Source organism: Mus pahari, chromosome 5, assembly GCF_900095145.1.
Source record: "Mus pahari chromosome 5, PAHARI_EIJ_v1.1, whole genome shotgun sequence".
Lineage (NCBI taxonomy): Eukaryota > Metazoa > Chordata > Mammalia > Rodentia > Muridae > Mus > Mus pahari.
Window position 1 is genome coordinate 139,824,900 of NC_034594.1, and position 15,717 is coordinate 139,840,616.

A 15,717-nucleotide genomic window follows, 5' to 3' on the forward strand; every position below is an offset into this window, starting at 1 on the left:
CAGGCCTAGGTGTTCTTAATTGGGCACTGCTGTTCCCATTTGAGGACCCAAACCTACACATCTCAGAGGCACTGAAAAAGTTAATTCGTATAGAGAGCTGGGAGAATTGACCAAAATTTTTACTAAATTAGAAGAACACACTCCCTAATTCTGTGCTTTGTAGGTCAAAGAAATACAGTAAGGGGAATGTTGCAAAAGCCTGCAGGCTCAGTAGGAGGAAGTCTTATTACCTCTCCTGGAGCTCCTTGGGGGATGGAGGACTTGGGTCCTTCTCAGCTAGGCCAGAGGTCTTCCAGCTCCAGTCCCTGAAGCTCTCACCACTCTAGGCTCGCTGGCCATCCTCCCACGCCACGCCCCCTCGCGGCACGCGGCCACGCCCCTCCCACTGTCTCTTCCTCCCAGTGGGCTCTGCTGGGCTCTCCTTGCGGGCCCCGCGCCCTCCCACTCACGGTCCACACCTCCCCGAGGTCCTGTCCCCTCGCGGTCCACACCTGCCCAGCCAGGGTCGCCTCCTTCCCTGGGCCACGCCCCCGAGATTCCGCCCCTCGCCGCTCCCTCCCCTTTACCGCAGCCATCTTCCCCCTCCAGGCGTGATTTGCTGGGGCTTCCGGACGCTTTGCGCACTTAGCAGATGATTCTCGGTGCAGTCGGTTCTGTGCTGACCTCGCTCCTCCGCATTCACCGGCCTGCAGCAGTCGCCGCCATGAGCACTGGCACCTTCGTCGTGTCGCAGCCGCTCAACTACCGCGGCGGGGCCCGTGTGGAGCCGGTGGATGCCTCCGGCACGGAGAAAGCGTTCGAGCCAGCCACCGGTAACCGGGCGCGGGGCGGCACGCGGGTGGGGTGGGTCTTCCCCGGCCCTATGCACTGAGTCTGCTGTCCTGAGTCCTTCCGAGCTCTCCGCCAAGGGTTGCTGAACTTGCGTGGTCTCAGCATGGAGCACAGAGTGCTGGGGAGGCTCCTGGAAAAGAGGGGGCGCTTGGGGTGCGCTGGGGGCCGGGAGTAACTACGTGGCTGGAGCAGGAGAGTCTGACGTAGAACCTGTGGGTCTTTTAGAGTTTTGAGAGCTGGGCCTGCAGGAGAGTCTGCTACTGGGTCGTTGACTCACAGGTGATTTCTCTTATGCATGACGTCCCACATGGCCTTTCGCCTTCTAGTGCTGGGATATTTCTGAACTTCGATAAGAGTTGGGAAAGAAAAGAAAAGAAAAGAAAACAAAACAAAAACCAGCAGCCGACAGCATCCACAGCATCCGTTTAGCTTTAGTGCCTGCTCGCTCTCCAGGTTAACAAGGAAAATAAAAACATTGAACATGTGTAATCGCGTGTAGTGCCTACCACCGTTAATTAATGAACTTATCCTTTACCTCCACGTAGTTTCCACTATGAGTAGTGAGAACTTTCATGCTCTGCACACTGGGCAGATTTTAAGTGAATATTTCTTTTACGGTATTATTGGCTGTAATCATGCTGTTCATTAGATTTCTACAGTTCATCCTTGCAAGCACATAATGCTTTGGAGCAAACACTTAGCACAAACTAAGGAGGAAGAGAGGTCGTTGTTTCTTGGATTTTGGGTCGACTTTTGTGTTTGTTTTGGTTATTCTTATTGAATATTCTGGGCAGCAAAAAAATGTGTTCTGTGAGCCGGGTGTGGTGGCGCACGCCTTTAATCCCAGCACTCGGGAGGCAGAGGCAGGCGGATTTCTGAGTTCGAGGCCAGCCTGGTCTACAAAGTGAGTTCCAGGACAAGCCAGGGCTACACAGAGAAACCCTGTCTCGAAAAAAAACCAAAAAAAAAAAAAAAATGTGTTCTGTAAGCCAGAAGGGCTTGTTTAGCGAGAGCAATAAAAGTAAACTGACCTCCATGCTGCAGTGGTTTGCCAGAACCTGAACTGATGGGGGAGGCCATGATGCTGGTACAAAAGCAGAATTGCCTACAGGTGATCTCGAACCATTGCCCTTACTTGCCCACCCTTCTGGTTTGTCAAAGAAGTAAGTTTATGAAATCTCAGGAATTCCTTGTGAAAAGAAACTGCTGAAGAACTTTTGTTGGTCGAGTTATTTGGGTTATTATCCTTCAGATATGGGCTTAAAAAGAAAAAAAAAAACCCTAATCTTTCTGTTATGATGGGGATGGGAGATGAGAGTTTACGAAAAGACCGGCCTTTAGCGTCTGAAGTTGCTTATTAACCTTATTCATCAAGTAGTATTCTGATAGTCCCTGATTAGAACACAGATAAGGAATAGTTTACAGCAATAGACTGATGACTTTCAACTTGGACTTTGCAAGACTGTCAAGATTCTGAGACAGTATTGAGAACCATCACAAAATGATTTCTAGAAGGTTAATGTTAATAACCCTTTTTTAAAAAAAAGATTTATTTATTGTATGTAAGCTATTAAAAACAATGAATTTATGAAATTCTTAGGCAAATGGATGTATCTGGAGGATATCATCCTGAGTGAGGTAACCCAATCACAAAAGAACACACATGATATGCACTCACTGATAAGTGGATATTAGCCCAGAAACTTAGAATCCCCAAGATACAATTTACAAAACACATGAAACTCAAGAAGAAGGAAGACCAAAGTGTGGATACTTCGTTCCTTCTTAGAATGGGGAACAAAAGGAGTTACAGAGACAAAGTTCGAAGCAGAGCCTGAAGGAAAGACCATCCAGAGACTGCCCCATTTGGGGATCCACCCCATAAACAACCACCAAACCCAGACACTAGGCAGATGCCAACAAGAGCCTGCTGACAGGAGCCTGATATACCTGTCTCCTTTGAGGCTCTGCCAGTGCCTGGCAAATACATAAGTGGATGCTCACAGTCATCCATTGGACGGAGCACAAGGTCCCCAATGAAGGAGTCAGAGAAATACCCAGGGAGCTGAAGGGGACTGAAGCCCCATAGAAGGAACATCAATATGAACTAACCAGTACCCTCAGAGCTCCTTGGAACTATACCACCAATCAAAGAAAACACATGGTGGGAGTTGTGGCTCTAGCTATATATGTAGCAGAGGATGGCCTAGTTGGTCGTCAATGGGAAGAGAAGCCCTTGGTCTTGTGAAGGTTCTACGCCCCAGTATAGGGGAATGCCAAGACCAGGAATGGGAGTGGGTGGGTTGGGGAGCAGGGGGAGTGGAGAGGGAATAGGGGATTTTCAGAGGGGAAACTAGGGAAGGGGATAACATTTGAAATGTAAATAAAGAAAATATCTAATAAAAAAAGATAATAGGGAGAGGAAAGGGCTGAATTTCAAATTGAACCCCTGAGAATAAAATATTTTTAGCAAGAAAAAAAAGATTTATTTATTTTTTATATGTAAGTACACTGTAGCTGTCCTCAGACACTCTAGAAGAGGAGGTCAGATCTTATTATGGATGTTTGTGAGCCACCATGTGGTTGCTGGGATTTGAACTCAGGACCTTTGGAAGAGCAGTCGGTGCTCTTAACCGCTGAGCCATCTCTGCAGCCATAATGTTAGTAAATATCGCTTTCAAACAGAGGAGGGCATGGCCCCTTAGTCTCATGGTGAGTTTTAGACACCAAATAGTTTCAGCAGTTTTGTAATGTGCTTAAATTCTTGTTTTTATGGAGCTAGATCTGCAACCCTCGTTGGACTTTAAAGGGCTTCCCGATTCAAAAAAAAAAAGAAAAGCTAAGAACTAAATGAGACCATGGGAGGGACCCCATCCTCCAGAGAGAATGCTGATAGAAACATTTCAGATGCATTGCAACTGCTTGAGATGAAACTGGCCCTCCACTTCTTTCCAGGCCGAGTCATAGCCACTTTCACGTGTTCGGGAGAAAAGGAAGTGAACCTGGCCGTTGAAAATGCAAAGGCTGCCTTTAAACTCTGGAGTAAGAAAAGTGGCATGGAGCGCTGCCAAGTCCTCCTGGAGGCTGCCCGGATCATCAGGGTGTGTATCTATCGCTGCGTTCCTTTGGAGGAAGCGCTGCTCACACTGCTCTGAGGGGAGCTGCAGGTAGACTTGGATGCAGCTTTGGGTTGTGGCGTTTCTGTGCAAGGGAGAAACGTGCCCACCCACGTGCCCACCTTGGTACGTGAAATACGCTTCCACCGTGTGCCCCATGGACAGTCCCCTTGGCCTGCTTTGTTTCTTGAATTTGTTTTGAATTATAGTGTGCTCTTTATGGCTTACTTGCTTTTTATCTTAAATTATTTTTATTTAAAAGTGTATTTACTTATTCATCTGTATGTGTATGTACACGACTGTGTGTATCTGTACATGTACATGTATGTACAGATGCTTGAAGAGGTTGGGGTCAGTGTACCCTGATCTCCGTCCACCATACATTTTGAGATGGTTTCTGTCAGTAGACCTGGGGTTTATCGGTTTGGCTACACTGGCTTGTCAGTGGGCTCCAGGGATTTGCCTGCTCTGCCTCCCCAGTGTTGGGGATATGGCTCTGGTGCTGGCATGTCTGGCCTTTGTGGGGGCTAGGGATTGGAACTCAGGTCCTTGTGTTTATATAGCAGGCACCTCACAGACTCTTGCTTTTAATGTGCGCTTGTTTTTGCTCCCCCCCCCCGTTTTGATAATATTTAAGCCTTTTTTTTTTTTTCTGGTGTATTTTCTACTAGGTATACTTCTAGAAAAATTCAAAAGAATATACATCAAAACATGAATTGTATCTTTGGTGGGAATGTAGGGTGGGTTTCTGTGTGTGTTAGCTATGCTGTGAGAAACCTTGAAGGGTCTGAGGATTAACATGCTTGCAGGTGAGTGTATATGTATGTATACCCAAATATCTGTATACACACATATCAGTGCACACGTGTATTCTGAGAGAACACACGAGGCTCTGGAGATTAGAGAAAAAAGAGCTTTGTTACAGCCTGAACATAATACAGTGGGTTGCACCACAGGGAGTTAGTGTATGTCAAGGCCTTCCTATCCTCCTCCAGGGAAGTACCAAGATTAATTGGTTATCAGACAAGTCTCTGAGACCGAGAAGACAGGATCGCTACAGTTATTACCCAGGAGTATAAACTGCTGGCTTCAGGAACAGGAAGTCACAGCTCCAAAGGTCTCTTTCTAGGGTAAACTTTGTCTTCCATGGCCTTTGCTCTTCAGTTGGCCTGCCTGGTGTCTTTGTTCAGATAGCCTGGGCCGTGCTGAGATGTCTGAGAATATGCTGAAATACCCGTTCTGCCTTATACATCCTTATACACATGCACAGAGTAGTGCTTAAAACCTTCCACTTCTATCAGATACTGAGAGGAGGCTGTGTTCTGAATCTTTGTCGCCTGATGATGACAAGGAGGCTCCTCTGTGGCAGCAGGTTTTTGTCTCCCGGTGCAGCACCATTCCTCTGTAGAGTCTCATTGCAAACGCCTGCCCTTTCTAGGCTTAGAGCTTGAGCGACATGTTCAATTTAAACACTGGCAGCGATGAGACATCGCACTGTGTATTCAATCTCCTCTGTTCTATCCAAAGGAGCGGAAAGATGAAATTGCCACCATGGAGACCATCAACAATGGGAAGTCCATATTTGAGGCCCGCCTGGACGTTGACACTTCCTGGCAGTGCCTGGAGTACTATGCAGGGCTGGCTGCGTCCATGGCAGGTAAGCCCTGGCCTGGCCTCAGGTGACAAGAGGGCAGAAGAGCAGAGCCTAGTGGTGAAGGGCAAAGTCACAAGTTCATTGTCACCTTTTGGGTGGCTTAAAAGTTACCTTATCGTTCTTAGATAAGGTGGAGGTGATAACGCCTCATTTTGAGGATTCAGTGAGATAGTACATAACAAGCCCCCAGTGTCAAGCCTGAGACCAAACAGACACTATGTAAGAGTCCACGCCATGCGTATCATTGTTTAAGTTAAGTTCACAGCCGGGCCAGGATTGCAGCTAAGCTGGTTGATGGCTTGCCTGCTGTCATGGAGCCCTGGGTCCAGTTCCAAATATTGCAGTCATTAGCGTGGCGATGCCTACCTGTAATCCTAGTACCTAGGAGGTAGAGGCAGGAGTATCGGAAGGTTAAGGGCAGCCTCAGCTACCTAGTGAGTTTGAGGTTAGCCTGAGCTAAATGAAATGTAAAAAGCAAACTTTTACAGCAGTTCATATTGAATGGGTTTTAGGGTTCTTAGACTTCCTCTGCTGCTGAGTTGTCCCCTCCTCTCCATATTATTTTACCTAAATTACGTGCTAGACCTCAGGAGGTCGTTTTGTTTGATATACCAGAAGAGGGCATTGGATTTCATTACAGATAGTTGTGAGCCACCATGTGGTTGCTGGGAATTAAACTCAGGACCTCTGGAAGAGCAGTCGGGTGCTCTTAACCACTGAGCCATATCTCCAGCCCTTAAGTGTTTTTTTTATTTATTTTTGAAATAAGGTCTTGCTATGTAGCCTTGGCTTACCTGTGTGTGTGTGTGTGTGTGTGTATATATATATATATATATAGACCAGGCTGGCCTTGAACTCCCAGAAACCCACCTGTCTCTGCTTCTCCAGTGCTGGGATTAAAGGCATGCACCAGCATAGCTGCCTCACTTATTTTTTAAAATTATATGCGTATGGCTATTTTGCCTGCATGTGAATTGCATACCATTTGCTGGCCTAGTATCTGTGGTGGCTAAAAGAGGGTGTGGGATCCCCTGGAGCTGGAACTGCAGGTGCTTTTGAGTCACTGTGTAGGTGCTGGTAACTGAACCTGGGTCCTCTGGAAGAGCAGCCAGTGTTCTTAACTGCTGAGCCATTTCTTCAGCCCCCACAGGAGATTCTTGGAGAATTAAATGAACTAGGATGAACTAGAAATGTGCTAGTGAAATTGTGGGGAGTATAGACTGGCGTCATTCCCTCTTCTGTTCTACCTCTAGGCGAGCACATCCAGCTCCCAGGAGGGTCCTTCGGCTACACCCGAAGAGAGCCGCTTGGGGTGTGTGTGGGGATAGGAGCATGGAACTACCCCTTCCAGATCGCCTGTTGGAAGTCTGCTCCGGCTCTGGCTTGTGGTAAGAGTGAACGTCTCCTCCACAGAGAGCCTTCCTCCCCCTCTCCACTCCAGCAGACCTTCCGTTTCTTTCTGCTGTCCCCTGGGCAGTCAGATCCCAGAGGCTGTCAGCCCGTCCCTGCTCTGCCTCACCCCTGAAGGGATCAAAGGTCGAGGTCTCACAGGCCCTGTCTTACGTGTCTCTACTTTGCATCTGTCTAGTTTGTCTCTGTCATAGGATCTACGGTGTAGTCTAGGCTGCCCTTTTGAGTCAGTCTCTCTAGTGTTGGAACTAAAGGAAATGAAAGTTTCTGGTCTCTAACTTTTATAGAACGAGACTGATTATCCCTACTTTACACTGGAGGTGCAAGCTTTAAATGGGATAATGCATGTGCCGAGACCTTGATACATGAGAACCCAAGGTAGGAAAACAAGATATGTCCTTTAAAAAAAGCTAATTAATTTCAGATTTGTTAGTTTCTTTTGTCCGTGTAGATGAGTATTTTGCCTGCATGTATATATGTGTACAGTGCACACTACTGGTACCTGTAGAGGCTAAAGGAGAATGCTGTATTCTCTTGATCTCTAGTTACAGCTGGTTATAAACTAACCTTCGTGTGCTGGAAACTGATCCCAGATGATCTGCCAGAGCAGCAAGTGCTCTTAACTACTGAGCTGTCACTCCGATCCTAGACATTTCTGTTATTAATAACATCTTTGGTGTATTTGGAAGACCAGGAGCTGGCTGGAATAGTCCATTCTTGTCTAAGAGGAGCGTTTGGTTTTCTACAGGAAATGCCATGATCTTTAAGCCTTCGCCCTTCACGCCTGTGTCTGCTCTGCTCCTGGCCGAGATCTACACCAAAGCGGGGGCGCCTCCGGGGCTCTTCAACGTGGTGCAAGGTGGGGCCACCACAGGCCAGTTTCTGTGCCATCATCGCGACGTGGCCAAAATCTCCTTCACTGGAAGTGTGCCCACGGGCATGAAGGTGCAGATGGAACCAGTTTTATCTAACAAATGGCTAGCTCTGGCAGAGCTGACCCAGCCTACTGTGTAGTTTGCCTATTTTGGATTTCCTAGTTTGTATTGGGATTGGGCCAGGAAATTCTGCTGGTCCAAAGTTTCCTGTGCAAGTGTGAGGGAAAAAGAATATGCGTGGGTGGTCTGGATTTCATTACAGATGGTTGTGTAAGCCACCATGTGGTTGCTGGGAATTAAACTCAGGACCTCTGGAAGAGCAGCCAGTGCTCTTAACCACTGAGCCATATCTCCAGCCCTTAAGTGTTTATTTATTTATTTATTTATTTTTATTTTTATTTTTATTTTTTATTTTTTGGTTTTTCGAGACAGGGTTTCTCTGTATAGCTCTGGCTGTCCTGGAACTCACTTTGTAGACCACCCTCCTCCCTGCCTAAGGAGGTGATGTGTTTGAGGGACGGGGGCCACGGCTGCACTGGCACTTCTCTTGTTTAGCAAGTTAACTACATCACATAGAAGGAAGAGTATTTTCTCAGGTTACTTCAGATTCATTACTTTGACCAGAATTTATGTTCCAAGTTCTAAACAGCCCTAGACACAAAAATTCAACAGAGAATTCCTGGCCATGAGAGCCCTGTGAATAGTCAGTATGATGAACTCCTGCTTCAGGGTTTGAAGTGAACTTCTGTGAATTCTCTTAAGCGTTTGCCAAAGGATATGCTAAGTGGATGAAGGGCTCGATGAGATCAGCAATGGCTGACGGGTGCCCGTCTCCTTGACCTTGCTACAGGCTAAGTTAGGCTAAACTTCCGAATGTCTTGCTTTCTTCTGTAGATCATGGAGATGTCCGCTAAGGGAGTCAAACCCATTACTTTGGAACTTGGGGGCAAATCTCCTCTCATCATCTTCTCAGACTGTAATATGGAGAACGCTGTGAAGGGGGCCCTGATGGCCAACTTCCTCACACAAGGACAGGTATGCACTCTTCCCGAAGGGGCTGGGAAGGAAGCTCCCTTCTCCTCCCCTCCCCCCATCAGCCCACTCGACACTCTGGACCCACTTTGAGAAGTGCGGGATAGTTGCGCAAATAGTACAAAGCTTCCTGTGGGTCCTTGACCTAGTGACCTAGATCGCTGTCATACATTGGTTCCCAACTTTCTGAACGCTGTGACCCTGTAGCACAGCGTCTCATGTGGCGGTGACCTGCAACCATAAAGTTATTTCCGTGGCTACCTCATAACTGTAATTTTGCTAATGTTATGAATCATAGTGTGAACAGGTATTGAGATAAAGCTTTGCTAAAGGGGTTGCGACCCATAGGCGGAGAACCACTGCAGAAGTTACCATGTTGACCCTTCTCTCGATCTGCTTACACATGAGTTTTCCTGTAGTATTTATAGTATTTGTAGGCACAAGGTCTGTAACTATAAAACACTCCAGTGTAGCCAAAAAAAGCATAATCTTTTATATAGAATTACCACACTGTAACACACACACTCACACACACACATACACACACATATACATACAAGCACACACCCACACCCCATTGTCAGTACTCTACTGGTGTTAACTTTCTGATTTTCCCATTTTTCCATCTGTAACCCTTACTAGAACTTGACCACTTATTTGACTAATATCTTAGTAATTGAAAATAATTTCATTTTTTTTTTTTTTTCTGGGACAAGATCCAGCTGAAGGGACTAATGTAGTACAGTGGTAGAGCACTTGCATACCATAGGGTCTGAGGTAAGAGCTGTAACACCACAGAAAGACAATAAAACAAACCAAACAAACCCCAGAAGAGTCCATCAATGAGGGGGTAGATTTAGTGTTTTGCTTGTCCCCCACCCCCACCCCCACCCCCGCTCAGTTGCTGCTGCTTTGTAAAAAAGTCTTTAGGCAAATTTTATCTTATGCATGTGAATGTTTTACCTGAGTGTATGACTCTGCACCCCATGTGTACCGGGTGTCCCTGGAGAGCAGAGGAGGCTTTTGGTACCCTGGAATTGGAGTTCTAGAGGGTTGAGGCAGCCACCCTGTGGGTGCTGGGAGCTCACCATGGGTCCTCTGCAACAGCAAGCGAGCCGTCTCTCCAGCCTTGGTTCTTGTTTCTCTAAACCACACGCATTTTTGTGCTGCAATGTGGTAATGTATGCATGTAATTGGCATGATTTATGTCATGAGTGTTGATGTTTTGAGAGAAAGTCCCTCCAAGTAGCCCGGGCTGTCCTCGAACTCCTAGCTTCCCAAGTGCTGGGATCACAGGCATGTGCTACCATGTTTTTCCTCGCTCTGACCCGAGAAACTTCTTTGATTTCTGGCACATTTAGGTATTGTAGATCCATCTCGATCTTTTTCCAGCTGAACTCTAGAATTAGCCATCTGTCTACAGCCCTAGTTTCAGTGAGTGGGAAGTGTTACTTAGAAGCCAAGCTCTCAGCCGGGGCTGTAGCTCGGTGGTAGAATAAATGCTTACCCTGTACCCGTGAGATCTTGAGTTTAACCCCTATAAGCCAAGGGAAAGAGCAACCAGGATCTCGGTGCCTGGCTCTTGGCGGCTACTGTGGTGTCATTGTGCTTGCTTCTGCTTTTCTGTGCTGCTCTTTGAACACAGTGACCAGACATTTGTATAGTTCTGATTTTCTCTACTCCCTTTCACAAAGGGAAGCAGGTTAGAAGCACCACTTTTATATATAATCTTATATATAATTTTAATATGTCGTGGAAATCACTCCATTTAACTTCATAGGGATCTATTTCTGGGACTCTGCTCTCTGTCCTACTGTATGTTTGTGCGGTATTTGAACAGCATTCATGTTCATTCCTGTGAGAACGACTAGTGGTTATTTACAGTTTTAGAGATAGAGAGAATAGTGACTAACCCTCCCCACTCCCATCCCCTGTAGGGTTTCTTTGTGTAGCCCTGGCTGTGCTAGAACTCCACAACCTGCCTCTGCCTCCTGAGTGCTGGGATTAAAGGTGTCACCACCACCTGGCTTAAAATGTTCCATTTTAAAAATGGGGTTGATGATTACAGCTCTCAGCCTCGCTTTACTTTCAGCTCACGCTTTAGGAACAGCCAGAGTGAGCAGTCAGTGGCGCGGGACTAAGAGAGGTTCCGGTCCTGTGCCCCGCTAAAGGTGTTCAGAAAAGTTAAGCAGAGTAGGAGCAAACCGTTATGTTACAGGGCAGACCATGCATGTGGAATGTGCATACAATCACATGTATGATCCTTCCTAATTACTACGGGCAGTTTGTTTTAAATAATTTGTTTTTATTTTGTGTGCATTGGTGATTTGCCTGCATGTATGCCTGTGAGAAGGTGTCAGATCCCCTGGAACGGAGTTACAGACAGTTGTGAGCTGCCATGTGGGTGCTGGGAATTGAACCCAGGTCCCTGGAAGAGCAACCTGTGCTCTTAACCACTGAGCCATCTCTCCAGCTTCTATGGGCAGCTTTTTTAGAAGTGAAAATATTCTTTTTTTTTTTTTTAAAATGTGTTATGGGGCTGGAGAGATGGCACAGCAGTTAAGAGCACTGACTGCTCTTGCAGAGGACCTGGGTTCGATTCCTAGCACCCACATGGCAGCTCACAGTCATTAGCAACTCTAGGTCCCGGAAATCCAGTGTCCTCTTCTGGCCTCCACAGGCACCAGGCACACACATATGGCACACAGACGTAATGCAGGCAAAACATCAAATACATAAAATAAAACATTAAAAACATGTATCGCATGAAAAAGTATTGTATCGCCTTTAATGTTGTTAGGTGTTGTTTTTTTCCCTCATTTTTTTCATCCCATATGCAAATTTATGTCTCACGTCTCCCTTAGGTCTGCTGCAATGGCACGAGAGTCTTTGTGCAAAAGGAAATTGCTGATAAATTCACAAAAGAGGTTGTGAAGCAGACTCAGAAGATAAAACTTGGAGACCCCCTTCTGGAAGATACAAGGATGGGCCCACTCATCAACGCCCCACATCTGGAACGAGTCCTCGGGTTTGTCAAGTCGGCAAAGGAGCAGGTAAGAAGTGACGGGAGCTCAGAGGGGAGGGCGGGTTGCGTCCTGGCTCCTTCCCCGTTCCCTTTCACTGACAGTGGTGGTTGCTGTCCCCGAGTGTCCTGCTTTGGGAGGGTAAATGTGCACGCATTTGCTTGGGTTACATTTTGCCTTTGGGGGCCATACATGGATTGTGTGTTCAATACAGAAGCTGCCTGCCTTTTCTCTTTCTCTTAGGGCGCTACTGTGCTGTGTGGTGGAGAGGTGTATGTACCAGAGGATCCCAAGTTAAAACATGGATATTACATGACACCTTGCATTTTAAGTATGTTTTGTTCGCTTTTAAATGGCTGAGATTAAATACCAAGTAGCTACAAATGAATATTTATAACCTAGGTAATGGCACAGAGTAAGGGTTGGCAGGTCGAATGGCCCCACTACCCAGGCTTATGAAGTAAGTCGTTACTATTGAAGTCCCCAGGTGCCCCTGCACTAGGGCAACCATATGTGTTGGTTTGCTGGAGACACCTCTTTTGGGAACAAGCTTAAACACAAAAAGAGAAAGAAAACAAAACCCTAAAACTCAGAAATACTTGTTTGATTAAAATAATTAGGGTAATGACATCTTCAGTAACTATAATCAGTATAACAAAACCAATTTGTCAGATATAATTTTGGTAAGTTTTAGTACATCTTTTCACTTGTAAAACTCTGCTTTGGGGCTGGAGAGATGGCTCAGTGGTTAAGAGCACTGTCTGTTCTTCCAGAGGTTCTTAGTTGAATTCCCAGCAACATGGTGGCTCACACCATCTGTAATGGAATCTGATGCCCTCTTCTGGTGTGTCTGAAGAGAGCAACAGTGTACTCATATACATTAAATAAATAAATAAATACCCCCAAACCAAAACTCTGCTTTGGACAGTCAGGCATAATAGGTATCCTCCTCAAACCGATTCTAGCCATTGTCCTTCCTGGTACTAGTGTGTTAACCTTTCAACCGTGACACGATGCAGTTTAGCTAAAGGTATAGCCCCTGATGTTGAAAAGCTTGAGCCTAACATCTGGACCGTGGACCAGGCTAGTTGTAATTGAACGAGCTAACAAGTAGGGAAAGTTTATGTGTTGTTAAGTGAAAGATATGGGATAGATATCTAAAATAAAGTATGCGATATTATTCTAAGTCTGTTGAAGAGCAGGTATGTATGTATACAGGAAAAAGAAAGAACGGAGACTATATTAATAGAGTTCTCTGTGTGCTGGGATTAATTAGACTTTATGTAGACTGTGAAGCTAGGCAAAGAAAGGGGAGCTAGCCCTTTATTCTTGTGATGCTGGAAGCTGGCTTGTGTCCTAACATATGTGTGACTTGGAAAACCTGTTAAGACAGAATTCTGGTCCCTGCCCCAGACCTCTGACTGTCGTTCTTCTATCCTGGGGCCTAGAGATGTGCGTTGTCACAGACCCACTGTTGACCTTTGTACATGACAGGTTAGGACTGGCTTGAGAGTCTATCTTTAACTTGCTTAAGATTTCAGGATTGGTCTGTTTCAGACAGGCAGGCTTCCCGATGTCACACGTCAGCTGTTCCTTCCGCTCTCCAGTGTAAAGCTCACTGTCCACAGAGCCATTTGCATAACTAGCCTTGCAAGCTGATAAATATATTCAGAGATTGTTGGGTAATTGTTTTGAGTAATTAAATAAAATGTACATGTGGATTATTAGTTTTCAAAGACTTAGAACACAGCTATTTGTAAGCACAATCTAAATATTGTATGAGGCATTGGTGTCTCTCAAGTGTACTACTGAGCACAGGTATCTCAGGTGCACATCTAACCCACCTGAAGAGATTTTCTCTTCCTCATTTAAAAAAATTATCCCAACCACAGTCTCCCCTCCTTCCACTCCTCCCAGTTCTGAAGAGGTTTTGGAATTGCTTGTTAGACTTTATAATGAGCCAGTGTTTCTAACAGGACTCCAAAGCTCCATTTCCAGCTCCCTGTCCCTTACAGGTGCAGCTACCTCCAAAGCATGGATTAAGTCATTGTAGGCAGTGAGTTGTTTGTAGAAACATTAAGTACAGATTTTACAAAGCAAATATACCTTTATGTATTTTTAAATTTTGTTTTTTATATTACATTTTCTTTCTAAAAACAATCATTTGTATGTATGTGCGTGCATGTGTGTGTCTTGCATACCTGTTTGCACGCATAGATGTACAAACCTGTGCAGGCTAGAGGAAGGCATTGGATTCCCTGGAGCTGGCGTCACAGGTGGTTTCCAGCTGCCTGGTGTGGGTGCTAAGAGACAAACTTGGGTTTTTGCAAGGGCAGTGGACCTTTGGAACCACTGAGCCATCTCTCCAGCCCTTGCAGCTTTTTATAGCATTGTTTCTACTTGTAATTACATGAGAGAATCATTTTAAAAAAATGTGACAAACGGAATAAAAAAAACTATGTGACATTTTAACAGAAATCTGGTTAATGTTGTATTTTGGGTCATTTTCAGTGAGTATTTTATGAACATCTTACTGATCATTGTTTTGTGCCTGGTCTGTGATCGCTTCCTCCTCTGGCTGTTCGTCTCTTGCCATTGCTTTCATCAGTATAGGGAATACTGTAGTGGAGAGCTCTGAAAGCAAGTCTGTAGGAATTCTAAAAGGTGGTTTTAGAATCGCCGAGGATAACCCTCTAATATGTATTAGCCAAAGTGCCATGCCGAAGGAAGGTCTAATTGATACCCACAGTGGCGATATCCTGTTGAATTTTCCCCCCTAAAGCCACAAGCCTCACTGTTCACTAAGATACTGTGTTCTGGGTCTGTGAGGCTGTGGTCCCCTCACTGTCTGGTTTTGTTCCGAATGTTGGCAGCTAATTGCAGAGATGACATGACTTGTGTAAAAGAAGAGATCTTTGGACCAGTCATGTCCATTTTGACATTTGGAACTGAAGCCGAGGTTCTGGAGCGGGCTAATGACACCACTTTTGGACTAGCAGCTGGGGTCTTCACCAGGTATGTGGATCAGGACATCTGCAGCATCTTAGGAGGGAGGGGTTATGGGATCTCTTGAGTGTGTAACCATTCTTGTTGCTCCCCACGTGGCTGTCATTAGAGATTAGAGCCACCAGCATCTCTGTTTGCTTCTGTGTGTTTTCTGGTGCTGAGGATCAAACTGAGCTACGCCCCTAACCCCGTGAGCTTCTCAGTTTAGAGGATGACAAGGCTGCATTTGGCACATGCTTGTCTGAGTTGGAGACTGTGTCCTTTGTGTGTGTTGGGGGAGGGTACTGAGGACCAAGCCAAGGGCCTTGCACATAGGAAACAAGCGTCCTACATTGAGCTGTCGATCTCCAGTATCACCAGACCTTCTTCTTCTTTTAACTTATTACTTGGAGTTAGGTTCTCTAAGTTGCCAACACCGGCCATGACAGCTCTGCAGCGCAGGCGGGTTTTGGGCTGACCCAGTTGTCCTCTGACCACCACACATGTGCAGTGTATATGTGCACACAGATGCAGGTGTATGTACACTAATAAAAAGCTCTAATTTCTCCCTACCTGTCTCAGCCCTTGTTCCCTTGTTTCTGTATCAGCCATTCCTGGTGTAAGGGATTTCCATCTCAGCCATCCTCCTGGTGTAAGGGGTTTCCATCTCAGCCATCCTCCTGGTATAAGGGGTTTCCTTCTCAGCCATCCTCCTGGTGTAAGGGATTTCCGTCTCAGCCATCCTCCTGGTGTAAGAGGTTTCCATCTCAGCCATCCTCCTGGTGTAAGGG

At 45.9% G+C, this 15,717-nt stretch overlaps 1 protein-coding gene across 1 annotated transcript in view; it reads left to right on the forward strand.

The window, feature by feature from the left end:
* Positions 1–384: 384 nt before the first annotated feature.
* The window catches only part of Aldh9a1 (aldehyde dehydrogenase 9 family member A1), an 18,424-nt gene continuing 3,091 nt past the window's right edge, over positions 385–15,717 (forward strand). The window contains exons 1-9 of the mRNA XM_021197840.2: positions 385–812; positions 3,787–3,932; positions 5,475–5,604; positions 6,855–6,989; positions 7,760–7,956; positions 8,781–8,921; positions 11,783–11,971; positions 12,185–12,272; positions 14,815–14,956. Coding sequence (XP_021053499.1) covers positions 632–812; positions 3,787–3,932; positions 5,475–5,604; positions 6,855–6,989; positions 7,760–7,956; positions 8,781–8,921; positions 11,783–11,971; positions 12,185–12,272; positions 14,815–14,956 — 1,349 coding nt within the window. The 5' untranslated portion in view covers positions 385–631. The remainder of the gene's footprint in view (positions 813–3,786; positions 3,933–5,474; positions 5,605–6,854; positions 6,990–7,759; positions 7,957–8,780; positions 8,922–11,782; positions 11,972–12,184; positions 12,273–14,814; positions 14,957–15,717) is intronic.